The 15,980-nt window shown below is 40.7% G+C and overlaps 1 protein-coding gene across 6 annotated transcripts in view; it reads right to left on the bottom strand.

Annotated features, from left to right (window-relative positions):
• Positions 1–15,980, bottom strand: part of MAPRE2 (microtubule associated protein RP/EB family member 2) — a 99,357-nt gene that overhangs the window by 2,980 nt on the left and 80,397 nt on the right. For 3 of the 6 annotated variants that reach the window (XM_038162920.1, XM_038162882.1, XM_038162892.1), the window contains 3 exons: positions 9,457–9,596; positions 4,901–5,059; positions 6–204 (listed from right to left, as the gene is read on the bottom strand). In XM_038162920.1, the coding sequence (XP_038018848.1) occupies positions 25–204; positions 4,901–5,059; positions 9,457–9,596 (479 nt within the window). In that variant the 3' untranslated portion in view covers positions 6–24. Of the gene's footprint in view, positions 1–5; positions 205–4,900; positions 5,060–9,456; positions 9,597–15,980 lie in introns of those variants that run through there. The other 3 variants (XM_038162901.1, XM_038162909.1, XM_038162929.1) reach the window with 1 other exon arrangement.

The following is a 15,980-nucleotide window of genomic DNA, read 5'->3' as shown; positions in this document are numbered from 1 at the left end:
GAGAAAAAGATCCCAAAACACTCTTCAGCAGAAAGCATTCCTCATGTAATCTTGCCGCGTGGTGCTCACTGTAGCATAAAACTTAATTTTCATGCAAGGAAGTACAAAATGAGCTGTTACCTGAGGAAAGCAGCATCTCACAAAATTACATTGAAATGTACTTTCTTTACTTCTAATTGAGGCATATGCAGTACTGGTAATTCCCTAGAAAAAAAGTCAGCTTTCAACATCGCTATCTGTTATCTGTTCTGGTGAGTGAACACTTTGAACAGTTAGACAGTGGTATGCCAACAGTTAGATGCCGTACCATAGCATCCTGATATCCTCCCATTTTCAACTCGTCCAAGATTTTCTGAACCTGTCAGCTGTAGTTTTCGCACAAGTGTCTCTCAAGGTTTAGATTACTAAATGGACCAGACACTTTTACTACCACCTGCTTGAAAAATTCAACACAGCCTCCTTTTTGAGGTCAGGCATATTACTTTCCCAAAATTTTTACTTTTCCCATGCCAACTCCCATAAACTCACAAACACATTTTCGTGGGGAGGCTGGGGGGGAGAGCCCCTTATTCACTTACAGAGCTACTGTAAAAAGCACTAATTACTAAGTAATCACTTCCCATTGTTTTTATGCTCAGTATTATCCAAAGCTGTCTTTCTGAATATACAATCCCACTGGAAGATGAATCCCTGACACAAGAAAAGGCTGTATCCTCGCTGCAGGTGACACCAGTTCTGAATAACTTTCAAATTACAGGCAACAAGCCTAGTATCCTGAGTTGACCTCAATGTTATCTGAGCTCAAAAAGTCTGGCTGACTTTTAGAGCATCCCTTCTGGACTGCCATTAAGCACAGCTGCATTTACAGCTTTCCTCTCAAGTGCTTTCCTTCTTTCCACAGCACGGTTCACTGAAGGGATCCTTCTTGTGCATGCTCTGCCCTGCATTAGTACTGCTCTGCCGTAGGCAGCTCCAAAGGAAAACACTTTTCCAGAACACTGAGCTGCCATTCAAAATCCAGCATCCCCAGTGGGCTACTCTGCAGAACTCGCCTGGCTCCCTAACTTTTGTTAGCAGAAGCAGCTTGAACAACAAACTTTAACAAATTGCTACTGCTAAGTTTTAAAATTTGAGGCAAAAATCAAAAGAAAAGGAAGGCCATCATTTTAGTTTCCCCACAATAGTCCAGTTTATGAAACAAACTAATTCCCTTCTGGCAGTAAAACACTTATCTAAAGGGCAAAAGCAGAATAAGGTTCCTAACATTTGAAACAGCCCAATTTCAATTGAAAGCAAGCTTTCTATTACTCAGGTGCCATTTTCAGGTAGAAGTCACACATCAGTCAGGGGACCTGAAATTAACCATGTTTTGGCCCCTTGGGGAAATGATGCCCTTAATACATGCAGTAGGTCCATCACATCCAGTTTTGTGAGCAGTGCCTAAAAACTGCAGCTCCTGTGATGGGCTGCAAGGGTGCAGGATGTGCAGAGAACAGGAGGTTCTCAGGGAGGAGCTGACAGCTGGGAGAACGTGACCCTGCCCTGCGGGGTGAGAAAACTGAAGCTTCTTTAGCTGCAGTGAGTGATGCCTTAACCCCATCTGTCCTGACCCTCCTTCTGTGCTGAGGTGACCTGCTCTGGTATGCACGTGTTCCACAGGCCCTGTGTATGATGAGATGCATTGTTAGAAAGCCCACTCGTGCAGACTTCATGGATCATATATGTGCTTTCCTCTCATCCGTACAATAGGAAAAGCCTCTAAGCACAGGGAGTGGAATCTCCTCCACCGCTCTGAAGAGGAGTGGTGGCCCCTATTTTGCCAGGTTTATTTTTGATGGAAATAGGGAATCTTATAAAGTAACTACCTCAGAAGTTGTTCTGAGGCTTGTGACATGTTTTTCAGTATGTACGGCTTGTATAAATACACAAAATGGGAACCATAAGAGTCCAATTACATTGGGACTGTGGAATATCATTGAACAGCATCCCCTAATAAGGAAAGCATAGGAAGATCTATTTAGAGCATTTATTTCTGGCTTGAGCCACATGACCATGGTCATCTCTGTCTCCCATGTTGAGAGATGGTCTCTTTTGACCCTTAGATATATCTGCTTCAAACTATTCAGGTGTGCCTATAGAGTGAAGAGTTAGACTATGAAAACCTGATGTTGGGGAGGTGGGGGCCTTTTCCAAAAGTAGCAGCAGATTTGGAAGCTGCAGAGCAGAAAGTTACCAAACCAGCTGCATTTCGAGCAATTGCTCTCAGAAACTGAGCAGAGCAACTGAGATACCCAACATGAGCAATTCTCCCAACTTCTACATGAACTAAACCACAAGAGCCTGTGTAGGAAAGCAAAAGCTTTTCTACATGACTGAGTGCTTTACACACTGAGAGCTTGAAAAGTAGGGGCCACACTTCTCCACCCCTCACTGCTCTCTGGCAACTTTGATGTTTTTGATGAAGGAGTAGGATTACAAATGACCAATTCATAACTAAAAATTACAAAGGTCTACAGACTGATCAGACAAATGTTAAATGACAGTAGATGATATGACATCCCTCTTGCTTAAGCAGAGACATAATGATGAGGTTTAAGCAGAACCACAACAGGGAAAAGAAAAGAAAGGCTCTAAAGAGAAGGAACCAACTGGGTTGATATTTGCGCTGCTCAAACTCACCAAAATCAAAGAGAAAAAAAAGAAAGAAAAAAAAGAAAATATATTGTTTAGTCTTAAAAAATTAGTTCTTACTGAATTAAGCAAAACAGAAGTTTAGGAGGTGACATGACTAAAACTACACTCTAAACCGAAATTCAGAGAAAAATAATTACCCCACTCCCCACCCCAAGAATTGAACCTGATCAAAATCTCTTCAATGCAATACTACAATAATCAAACACCTAGGGAATGATTATTTGAGGGACTGAACTCTATACTTGCATTTTGAATTATTCTGCACACAATTCACCTAACAGCCTCATGGCCTGACTAAGAAAGCCTAACTGCTGTTACTAAGGGATTAACCTGCAAAATACTGCAAGATAAATAATTTAACTTAGGACGAACTCATTACAGAGGCAGAGAGAAAAAAAAACCCCAGATCTGAAGGGCAAAGCAGGGCAGTAAGAGAGTGAAGTCCAAAACCAAAAGGCAGGGAGGATCTGAATCAGCACTAAACTACAGTCTTTGGCTTAGTGCTAATGCATTTGGGTCTTTCCTCAGCAAGTCACAGTCCATCTGTTAAGCTGAGGAGATCAAGTCTCCCACCAAAAGGAACAAAAAAATTGTGTGAGGAATGGCCTCTGCATTCCTCTCTGGAGGAGCAGTGCTCTCCTGCTGCAGTGACACACCCAGTCTCCAACAGCAACCACATTTTCGATGAAAACACAGTTGTATGTAGCTCACATGCAGGCATGGATGATGATTTCAACAGAGAAAGGCTTGGAGGGAAGCAGATAAAACACCGGGAAATGGAGTGAAGTGGAACATTTTGTAATGTGTTCTGCCAGAAAGGAAAACTGCAGGAGGAAAAACAACGAATGCATTCCTTGGTGTGGAACCACTCTGCTATTTAAGCCAACAGACAGATAGATGTGGTAGGGGTATGGGGAGAAGAGGGATTTTTCTGGCTTTGCTTTATAAATAAATCACTGCTCTTGAATCCAGAAGAGATTTTTTCTGACCGCTATATATATGTAACACTTTTACCCTGTTATCACATGCCTTGCAAATTTGTCTTATTGTTTATTCCTGTGAAAATAATGGTTTCCTCCTCCTTTTCCTCTCTAGCACTCACTCTGCACTGCTGAACAAATCCTCTTTCCCTTGTCACTTCTCATCTGAGCAGTGGCACCTGCTAGCTTCAAATCTGCAGTTCTCTTGCACCTAATTTTCAAACATTTAGGCCCTACATTAGCCTCTTTTAGAAAAAGTATGTTGAATTAGTAGTTCCTGCAGCACTAGTTTTGATATAAAACTAAGTCAGCTGACAGCTGCTGCAACAGCTTTCTGGGAGCAGATGTAAGAACTGCCTATGGTACCACAGTGCTGCCAAGGGATTAAGTTGATGCTTGTACACTCTGGAGCCAAAGCCTTCCTCCACTGGTGCCTGAAGGGTCAATTGTCAGTACAATACATACAGGGATTTAGTTAACATGAATGGGAGTAGTTCAGCTAAATCTCCACTGAATCATTATCCCTGAATGTCTCTGAGGAATTTAACCAGCACCCTTTGCAGCTTCTTGCTTTGTTCAGTGTCTACAACATTAAGTCTAAGATGCAATGAGATTCTTGCTTAATCTTGCAGACAATACACTTCTGAAATTTTGCTAATAGAGGATTATTTGGTTTGCACAAGGAAGAATTTTGCCTATAGCAACAGGATAAAAAATGCTAAAGAGCATTATCTTTGTAGATATAATTATATATCTGGCAACCTGCACCATACATATTCCAACACATGGGCCAGAGAAGGTTCACAGCTGTAGACAGCAAACAGCATCTCTGCCAGAATTTTTGTGATTTTCAACACACTAAAGAATATGAATAAAAGACTTCATGCACATAGGGGGAAGATGAAAAAAACAAAACTAAGACTCAGAACCATATGAAATCAATTTAAAATTGTAAAAGAGACCCTCCCCTTTTAGATAAAGCTCAGCAAACCCAGAATACAAAACCTACACTGAAGCAGTGAAAAGCAACAAACCTCCTGAATCCTCCCCTCAAGCTAAAAAGTCTGTTGTTTGCAATTTCAAATGCAAACCTCCTTTCTGGGGAGGAGTCACAGGAATCCTAGCTGCAGTTCTAAATACAGGATATGACCCAATACTACACCAATTACATTTTTATGCAATTAAGCTTTTTTTGTTGAAATAAAAACTATTAAGCTTCAACTTACGTGTTCATCTGAAGCATAAAGGACTTCCATTAGCCGATTGACAAGGTCATTATTCTCTCCCCCGTGTTCTTGGCAGAGAAGTTCAATCTCCCTTAATTTGCCAAAGTAGAAATCCCTTTCCTTCTCCACGCCTTCAAGTGCAAGTTTTAATGAATGTACCTGCATATAAACCAAGACATGATGCATCAGTTTTGAGGTGCACTGCAGACAAAAGAATACAGTCTAAAATTTTGTATGCAAAACAATCTTAAATACATATTTGATTTTATAGCTTGAAATGAAGTCCGGTTTTCTTTCCGCAGTGCTAAATTGAACCTTACCCCGCAGAGAATCAGGCTCCCCCACTACTCCTCCTGGATACATCTTAACCTTGATCCTTAAAGGCCAATTTTCTCAGCACTCTTTTAAACTGAACCTCAAAGCAGCAGTGCAGAAATCAGGGCTACCTAAGCCATGTCTCCTAACAGGATTGCCAGAAATGTCATGCAGTGGTAGCTAATAAAACTTGCAGCTCAGTCCTTGCATTATTTTGCCGGGACAAATGTGCAGTTGTTGGGAAACCTACAATATCTCCTTGCCTAAAAATACATTGAACTAGCAGAGGAGGGAAATAGTCTAGCTCGGAAATTAAAAGGTCCTCTAGTTGGAAATGTGCTATTGCTGTGCTGGTTTTCACCTCTACTGTTCTGCCTCCTCACTTACCACATTTTACAAACCTGTGTTTCAGCACTCTGCTGCCATGACTGGGCGCACCAAGGGCTACCTGCTCTGATTGATGTGCTGTTTCTACCAACAAATTCTCTCAAATGCCAAGTACCTTTCTCCTTGCAACCTTGTTCACAAGAGTCTTCAAGCTATGTTGTCAGCCTCAATTTCACCACTAGGACTGCTGCAAATAATTCATGGGCAATGGACCTGTTAATGATTAGGCTTTGTATAAATCACGACAGATGCTGCAATATATTTTTATACATTTATATTTTAAAAAGAAAGGTTTTGTGGGAACATAACATAGAAACTTCTGTCTAATGGGGTATACGTAATCAGGATAACATCTAAGTGGCTCAGAAATTCAGAGGACAGCCGCATAAAAACCAACAAAAATAATCACAGATAAAGCTGTCTACAGTAAACACACTGATCACAATCACGTCCAATTACAGCCAAATTAACATTCACATTTTAAAGCCCATAATTAAAAAAATTATTTTCTAAATAAAACATGGTAAATAAATTAAATCAAATCAGACTACTTCAGTGAACTAATACAATTTAATAGAAACTTCTGTGTTGCCAGTTCTACTGCAAGTTAATTTATTTGCTTCACTAGTAAAAATACCAGTAGAGTTCAAACAATGCTTTGATAGCCTACTAAATCCTTTCAGTTTGTTTTTTCATGACTGCTGAGCTAGGGATGCCTTTTTCTGACCTTTGATTGCACTCTCAAAGGCATCAAGCAGCAGAACTGACCTGTTACCAGAGCAGGATCTCAGGGCATCTCTTTTATGCACTAATTCATTTCTGACCAGCTGTCTAAGTGTGACACTCAAGTCTTTCTTGACAGTTTGAATCCATTATGGATATAATGACCAGTCACCTTAAAATTAACTATTTTTTTACAAAAGTAGGAATAGGAAAATGAAACAAGACTCTACAATATTCTGGTCTATAGATGAAGACCTCATACTTAGGACGTGCCTTCTGGAACTGCCACAGCATATTGCTTGAGAGCAATGCCTGAATCCAGCCAGAATAAGAATGTAACTGCTTCCAGATCTCTTGCTCTGTGCTTGCTAGAGCTTGGGAAAACAATGAACTTCAGCTGAAAAACTGGCAGCTAATAGCTGAGACTATCTCCCCTTCTGACCTATTTACTATGAAGACATTCTCCTGTTTTCATTCTCTCACATTCATGCTGTTTAAAGAAACAAAATCATTAAACTGTATAAACATATGCATGGACTTATTTAACCACTGTATATAGTAAACATTGCTATAACCAAACTAGATATGCTTCCCTTCAGTTCCAGCTACCTGTCTGTGCCACATGAATCCAGATTTCTTCAGACACTTTGCACATCTGCATCCCACTTTTTCCTTCCATAAGCATGCCAGAAGGCTGACACTTGAGGAACAGCTCACATCAGCTTCCATGCTCTTATTTCTGGACCGAAAGCTCCCCTCTGCAACCCAGTCAATGGGTGCAAAGGCAGCAGCTCCTACTGACTGGACTTTTCTCTGATGGCACTTACTGGTAGCATGAATACTCAAAGGGCAGGAGAACCAGGCTGCAGATTAGGCCCAACTGTAGGCAAAAAGCCACAATGACGCTATTTTCAGAAACTACATGTATATCAGCACACAGCTAATAGCTCCTGGGACCATTCTCCATCTGCAAAAGTCCCTCTCTGTATGCAATAGCCCGTGGTTTGTGTTGTCACCTCAGCTGCACTCAGACACTCTTTGGGAGAGAGTCATTTCAATGCTGTGGGTAATCAAGTGCAGAGTGACAGTCCTTGGAATTTAATTTTGGAGTTTAATTTACTGGCACAGTTTGAAGATGATTTTAAGAGAAACTTTAAGATTGTAGGGAGCCATTAACTGGCAACTGTTAGGGACACTCACAATTATTACAAATAGCTCATTAAGCTACACTATGGTTGTGTACAGACATCCCCAGTAATTAAACTTTTCTTCTACCAATTGCATGGAAGTTCAGATGTTTCCATCTCCCTTGACTATCATCCATGAAAGGAATGAAAAAACTATTAGAGCCATATAGGACCCTGATATCCAAGACACAATTCAGCACTTCTTATGTATAATCTACACAGAAACAGTAATGGTGGCTGCTGCCCTCATTTCCACACTGCTGCAGAGTAGTAAAAACCAGGCAATTTGGCTCTTGCAGCATGTTCACACTGGGGGTCAGGAAAACCTGGCTTAGAGCTGCCTGCAGCATAGCTTTTTTGGCTCGTGTAATATGGCCACGGTTTACAAGTATCCATTAGTGGGAAATGAGATACCAAATGCTGTCAGCATTAAGAAAAAAAATCTTCCAGACCATTCTAGCTAGATGATGTCTTTTAAAAACTAGCTATTAAAGAATCAGTTTTTCATATCCTCAAAATTTCTTCTTCTCTTCGGTAATGGGGGAAATCATCAGTTTTCCTTCAGGGTTATTTGTATATAAAGCTTAAGGTTTTCACACATGGAACGTGATAGGAATATGTTAGCAGTGGATGTGATAGTGTCTATTTCAGTAAAGATCAAATGTCTCTATGTTGCTCAGATGCCAACCAACTCTTCCTCCTGAAGCAAACGCATTCTGACTTCTGAGTACAAATGTTGTGGTTTAAGTTGCATTAAGCTGACATTTGAACTCTGCTCGACACTGATTGAAAAAAAAACGATTCCATGAAAAATATATACATCCATTCCTTGTGAAACATTTAAAAACTTTTCTGTTACAGCAACGATCTAGAGCCCATTTGGAAAGCTGGTGGGCCCCGTTGTGCTCTCTGCTGCTCAGAACGATACCCTGAATCCACAGAATGCCATGTCTGGGATGTGGCTACCCATCCACCACCTTTCAGTGTACAACTCATCAAAAACATGCAAACAGTGCCCCAGCAAACTGAAATCATTGCTGTTCAGGTCAATGAAAGTCTGAAACTGAAATGCCCTTAACTGTGGAAAATTATACTTGATCCAGAATAATGACTGCTTCCTGAATGCAGCTGCCAGGAACTCTAAAATACAAGGTTTTTTTCTCTCCATTTTCTCTCACCAAGGACAAATACAGGGATGAGGCCTCATATACAGTAGTGGCATTTACACCATTCTGACAGCACAGTCTTAAGCCAGATGCAGGTATTTATTCTTGTCCAGTGCAGACAGTCTTGCAGTTCAGAAATGAGAGAATGGTGTAAAGCTCCAGAGCATAAACAAAAATGAAGCCCTTACATTCCTAACATTACAGAAATTCTGAACTTTTTCAATTATATCACAAAACAGTATTTATAATATAACTAAGTATTCTGAGAAAGGTAGATTGCATTTTTAAATGAAAATGGTGTGTTAGCTTCTTTAACACCTTCCTTCCAGAAAGCAGAGCACAATGCTGTAGTCTCACTTTTAACTGCAAATCTCTTTAACACCTTGGTATGACAAACAGGCTTGTTTTCTCCACTGTGGCACATTAAATGATTTATTTCAAAGCAGTAATACACAAGAGCAAAGAAACTATTCAGATTTTTCCTATTCAGGAGAAATAAAACATATATTTCAGCATCTAATAAAATTCCCATGCTTCAGCAAGACTTACCTTCACTCCTAAGATCATAATTTAAAAATACTGGCAAAAATCAGTCATCTCTGCCAGACATTATTTTTTACAATAAATCTCTTCTTTTTTTATTTCTTTCCAGCTGAACTATTTCCACTTTTTGTCCCTTCGTAATTCTGAACAGCATCATTCATCAGAAGACAATATTAGATTTCATGCCTGCCTGTGACAATGAATGCATCTACTTTTGTGCCTAAAGCAAATTTACCTGTTCACTGAGCTGTATGACTTGAGTTTCCAAATCTTTATCTGATTTGGATGCTGAGCTGCTTGGTGTAGCTTTTTTTGCTGAAGATGGACGAGAAGGTGTTGATCCTGGTTTAGAAGCTGGACTGGATTTAGCAGCACCTGAAAAACACAGTAAGTAAACATTAAACAAGATTGATCTCTGTAATATATGCATTCCTATTAACCTGGTACTGAAACACAAGAATTGATTTTACAGCTATCCATCCTCTTACTTCAAGGTGACAGTAGAGGAAATTCCACTGCTGTTATGCCTTGGCAAAGGAAAAAAACCACATTTCCTACCAATCTGAGTCTGCTACTGAGAGTGAGGCAACTCTAAAACCAAAATAAACAACATCACACCAGGAATAAAAAGTTCCCTTAGATCTGAGCAGCTTTCAGCTCAAAAAAAATATGCTGTTAAGAGAGCGTTCCCCCAGTCCATTATTTAACATACATAGCTATCCTCAATTTCCCTGGAGAAAGACAGAGCTGAAATAAAGGCAGCTGAACTGCCTCTGTGCTTTCTTCATTTTCAAATGTAAACCACCCTGAGACAAGGGCACTGAAACTCAGACAGAGCAGAATGAAACCCATTGGTGAACATACGGTTGGCCACAGTGACCAGAAGATGTGTTTTGATATCCTTAGGTTTTCCCATTTCTTTTTAATTACTTGTGCTGTGAAGCTGCCAGAATATGGAGCAACATCTTCACCAGCAAAAATGGCAAGTAATGAGTGCATACAGATACTCTTTCCACAATGACATGGCACATAAATGCCAAAGCAGAACAACAGTTGCGTGAAAGGGTTTGCAGTGCCTTCACAGGAACCTCCCAGGCAGCTCCTCACGCCTTGTTCTGCCTCTCTGTCTTTCCTCTCTTGATGCTGGCTGTTCCATACAGTCACTCAGCCCATGCACAAGTGCCTGGCTCATAGCTCTCCCCCTGCCTCAGCTCCCACAGGCACTGCACTCTGACTCGGCCTTTTCCTTATTCCCTCCAACAAGGAATAAATTTGGGATGCGCTGGAGGGACATCTGATACTGGTTTGGTTAAGAAGACAAAACAAAACCCAGCCTCTCTCTGGCCTCTTTGATTTATTAAGCAGTGAATCAGAGGTCCTGCTCAGCAGCACCCATGTTTATCACGGATTCCTACAGCGAGCAAAACACAGTTGTCCAAACGTGCTGACAGGCTCCATGCCATCCTCCACCATCAAATGCTGTCAGTTCTGAAGCCCGAGCCACGCAGGAGACAGCCCTAATCCAGCAGGCACCCAGCTCCCAGCTGAGCTTGCTGTTCACCAGTTCCAGAGGGATTTTGCTCAGCTTTCTCAGCAGCCACCTTCTACCCCACACCTCGCCAGCTGCTCCTCCCACAGGATTACTTGATTTATGGCACACCACACTAAGTTGTCATTTCCACAATGTATCCCCAATGCTTTAATAAAGCAATTCGTTGTAAAACCAATGTATTAAAAAAAAGCCATTACTAGGAAGAAACTGCAAGGAGGCAGGAGAGGAAGAGACAGCCTGTGGGGCTGTCCATATGCCCAGACTGTGGAGCTCACAGAGCCCCACTGACCTAGAACTGTGACAGTGGTTCATTGCAGGAGCTGGAAAGTGATGGGGCAGGAGAGCAGCAATGGGTTGTTTAATCAAGCTTAAGCTTTCCTGATTTAGTCACAGGCCTCCCTCTGTAGCAAGAATCTCCTCCCACCCCTACGGATAACTCTGTATTAACTGGGTCACCTAAAGCCAACAGAACACAAACAAACAACATGATAATTCAGTTAGCATGTGTAAACATTTCTGTGCAAGACAGCCATCCTCCTTTTCTACGCTCTTTTATTAATATAAGACAGATAAGGGAAAAAAAAGAATACTGGTGGGGTTTTTTGTGTTTTGTTGTGGGTTTTTTTTCCCTTTTGTTTGGTGTTTTTTGTTTTGGTTTTGTTTCTTTTAGAAACTGGTGACTCCAATAGCTGCCATGCCTGTTGCATACACAAACTCTTCTCTAGCAGGTTTCAGATATAGTACACAGGCTTGCTAAAGTTGGGAAAATTCAGTGTTGTGTATATGTCTGAAATGAGACTTTTTTCACATCATACTTAGATCAGCAAAGAATAAAATAATTTGTTGAAAATCATTAATAATGCCAAGATCTTTTGCTGCTATTTTTCTTTATGAAATTGCCTAAACTTTACCATTCTGCCTTCAATGCTTTCCAGGTTCAGCCAATATTATAACTAAGTAAAAATCAGCTGCTTTAGAGCAGGATTGCTAAAATGTTCTCAAAGCCAGGAAAATAATTTTCATTTGGATTAGCAGATGAACAGAAGCAAACTAGTGTCAAAATATGCAAAAAGAACACACACATGAAATAAAATCACTCTGACTCTAGCATTCTAGCTGGGTCTCAAGTTATTTAATGGCCAAAGCAGCAACATTTACTTCTTACTGTATTCTACAACTACAAGATGCAGGTTCAGGGTATCAACTGAAAAGTAGATGCTGTAAAGCTGGCACAGAGAGAGCTAAGGAAAGAGCAGGCACAAACATTTGATCCCCAGGTATTCTCTCTAATTTGCAGCTGAGGTGCCCTCCCAGAGCATGCTGAGCAAGCCTCATCCCCAGTGTCTGCAGCACTGATATGTGGCATTGTATTCTGCCCTCCTTTGAAAACAACAAAGCCCTTTGGATTTCTACAGCAAAGTGCCACTAAGCTTGATAAAGCTTATTTTTAATTTTTTTTATAAAATCCAGACAAATCAAAAGAATTCAACTTTTGCTCCACTGCTCAGGATCAGCTCTTAAATACCACAAGATTCCAATTTCAGTAACACAGATAAAAACCAGCTAACTAGTTACTAGGAGGTATCAGCAACAGCTGGATAGAGCTTAATTGCAACAGAGAATGCTTAGGGATTTCTAACTTAAAATTCCCTGCAAGTAAAAAAACTTTACTGCACATTTATTCTAAGGCATCAGTTTTATAATCAGCTCAGAAGTAATTCCATCCTAGCAGAAGCCTAATTTCATATAATAATTAAATGATGCTGGTCAGTAGAGTAATACAAAGTACTTGAAACAGCCAGATATCTAAACAGAGACAAAAGATCTTGATAGACTTAATGACTTGGTGTGGAGCAATGGTTTTGCAGTCAATTAGTGCAATAATGGAATAACTCCTAATGCACTGCTCAGACGGACTACATAATCCAAGCAGTTTAAGTTCTTTCCAACATCCTTTCTTCCATGAAAATATTTATATATGACCCATTTACACATACTGTGAAAGCACAAGATTTTATACAGGTATTTTAGGTAAAAAATATCTAATAATCATCTTTTTTCCCTGCTCAGTGAGATAATTGCATTGTCATCTCCAACATAACTGTTTGCCATTATTAATTCCTCTTCAAGCTTACTGCTGATGTTCACAAAGAAATGCAGGGCCGTTCCCTGGAAGGGAACATCCCCATGCCCCAAAACATGCTGGCAGCCAAAAGACTGGAAAGCACTGTGGCAGAAAAAGATTTGGGGGTCCTGGTGGACACTGAGCTGAGCACAAGCCAGCAAAGCATCCTTCCAGCAATAAAGGCCAGCAGCCTCCTGGGCTGCACTGGGAAGAGCCCCATCAGCAGGCTGAGGGAGGTAATTCTCCCCCTCTAGTCATCACTGAAGATGCACATGAGGAATGCTCAGTTCAGTTTAAGGCTCCCCAGGATGGGACAGACATGGATGAACTGGAGAGGGTCCAACAACAGGCTACAAAGACTAAGGGAATGGAGCAACCTCTCACACAAGTCAGAAAGCTATGTCTGTTCAGCCTGGAGAAGAGAGGCTTCAGGGGGGCTCTTATCTATGCCTCAAGAGAAGGTGCAAAGAAGGAAGGAAACAGGCTCCTTTCAGTGGTCCCCAAAGGATGGGAGGCAATGGGCACAACATGAAACACAAGAAATTCCATTTAAACATAAGGAAAAACTTCTTCACTCTGAGGGCTATCAAATACTGGAACAAACTGTCCAGAGAGGTTGAGGGGTTTCCAACCCTGGAGATACTCAAAATGCAACTGGATATGGTCCTGGGCAGCCAGCTCAAGGTGACCCTGCTTTCAGCAGAACAGTTTGACAGGATGATCTCAGAGGTGTCTTCCCACCTCCACTGTTCTGTGAGAACTTCTGTGACAGCATGCTCAGATTTTAGGTCAGCGCAGGATTAGAACTTTTTTGTAAACAGTATTGCAGCTATTTCAATTAGCACCTGGATAACTTTTTGTACCTGACCACATAACACTAGCAGAGATAAGAAAAGTAAATTCACAATTGAAAGACAAATTATTCCGTTCTTGTACTGAATTAAGACGAGCCAGCTTTGAAATGCATTAGAGGTTTCCATCTTTGGTACTCCAGAAACAATTAGTTTTTTTGTAAAAAAACCCCATAATTAAATGTATCCCACGCAGTATCAGCTTCGCTATTCTTTTTGCTAAATACCTAAGTTCTACAAAGAGTTGCAAACTTCTGCAACATAAAACAGTGGATGTTGGCACTGTGCAGCTTTGGGTACAAAAAAAAAAAAAAAAAAAAGCTGTGCTGCAAATTCCAGTTCTCTTTACATCACAGGCACAGTCTTGTAACAAGAGACCTACTTAACATTTAGAGAGAAATCTTCCTTGAAGCTATATGAGTAATTAGTATGCTGTTAAATATTTATGCAAAATTTCAAGGAAACACGTGCATGAATACAGTGTGGACGTGCATAAGGAGAAAGTGGAGAGCAATGGAAGCCCTGAGCAAGCACAAGACTTGGCTGAGCCCACACAACCATTGCTTCAGTGGAATTTGGGAATCACTCACAGTCTATTTTAGTCAAATTAAAGGACTTCATAAAATGAATATTCCTGACTCATACCACAGGAGAAAAACCAAACCCAACAAGAGGCCACAGTAATTTCTTCACAAGCTGAAGAAAAACTCTCCACCCGCTTAAACCAAGAGAGCGAGAACAGCAGATTAATTAATATTCACACACTCTTATTATTGTAGCTGCACCAGGACACAAGAAAATGCTCAATTTAGGGACACTTAATGAAATAAGCAATGACAAATTATACTTAATGGGAATTAAATGACCTCAGACAAAATCTGACTTAACTCCGAATTCCAACATGCTGCTGTGCAGCTGTCCTAATTATTCTGTGGCACTGCCTTCCCCTGGCTGGCAGGACCCTTCTGTCCTCTCAGCTCCTCAAACTTTCACTGCTGCTGGTCCAGTACAGCCTGATGAGCTCTGCAGTCATGCTCTCTGCCACACATCTGGCAAAGAAAAATGTGTACAAGTACTTGAAACTTTCACAATTTCAAGAGAGCTATCCAAGTAAGAAAGTCCAATGGAGACAACTTCTCAAATGAAAAAGTTTTACTGATGGTATGACTGCCTTAATTTGTCTTTAATACAAGATTTGATAGAAGGGAACTAACCAAAGCCTTTCCCCCATCAAAAACGAAGACTTCACGCTAAATTTCAAATAACCAACCAATACTTATTTATCATTTAAAGTAATCAACAACTGAATTCAGTTTCTTCTCAACTGAAACCTCTATTTGCTCTAGAAATTTCTTTAGTATGCAAACATTTATCTTCAATGGATGGAATCATTCCACAGGCTTAACAGAAGAACACAATTTAAAATTTCAAATGCTCTTAAAAGCCTGTGTTTTCTAAAATCTCACAGTCTGCTTAGCTCTAGGGAGAGAGCAGTCTCAAAAGGAAAATCTGAAAAAAAAATCTACTAAGAAATGCATGTTGGAAAAGGAAAGAATGCGCAACATTTGTGCAACACAGACAGACCACACCCATGGTACACTAAAAATCAAGATAGCCATTTTCACCACTGCTTTTCCAAACACAATCACCTCTCTCAAAAAAAGGTCCTGGCTCGTGCACTGCAAGCGTGTTGCCTCCTGGTCTAAATTCTTGAGCTCAGTGGATTTAAAAATTAAATTCTCCTCGTGCTGGCAGGGGAGATGTGTCTGTATTACAGCTGAGCCACTTTACCTCCCAGGCCGGCGCTGTCACTGCACATGCTGTTCCCCTCAGTCAGTACAATTCCTTGGCCTTGTATGAACTAGGGATGAAAACACTCTCAGTTTGTCACCCTGAAGCTCTTTCCATCTCCAGCTCTGCCACGTTGTCCTGGAGCACTGCCCCACAGTGAGCAGAGATTGCCATTGCCAACACCTACTGCCTGCCACTGGGGAAAAAGGTAGCAAGTCTTGGTGGAAAGCGAAAAAAAAAGCATTAGGAGTTCTCTAGTGTCCCAGGAGTCCTAACTGTATCACTAGCTGCTAAAATAAAGACCGGACTCGCTGAGTATTTTTATCCCTCAAAATTAATTTACAGCACATCTGTCACAGCAGGATATACTGTTTCCCTACAGAAAATCAGTATTTCTCTTGTGCAATTGGCTTTTCGATGGCACATTATATATAATGCAT

The sequence above is a fragment of the Motacilla alba genome, chromosome 2 (assembly GCF_015832195.1).
Source record: "Motacilla alba alba isolate MOTALB_02 chromosome 2, Motacilla_alba_V1.0_pri, whole genome shotgun sequence".
Taxonomy (NCBI): domain Eukaryota; kingdom Metazoa; phylum Chordata; class Aves; order Passeriformes; family Motacillidae; genus Motacilla; species Motacilla alba.
This window is presented reverse-complemented; position numbering and strand designations above follow the sequence as displayed.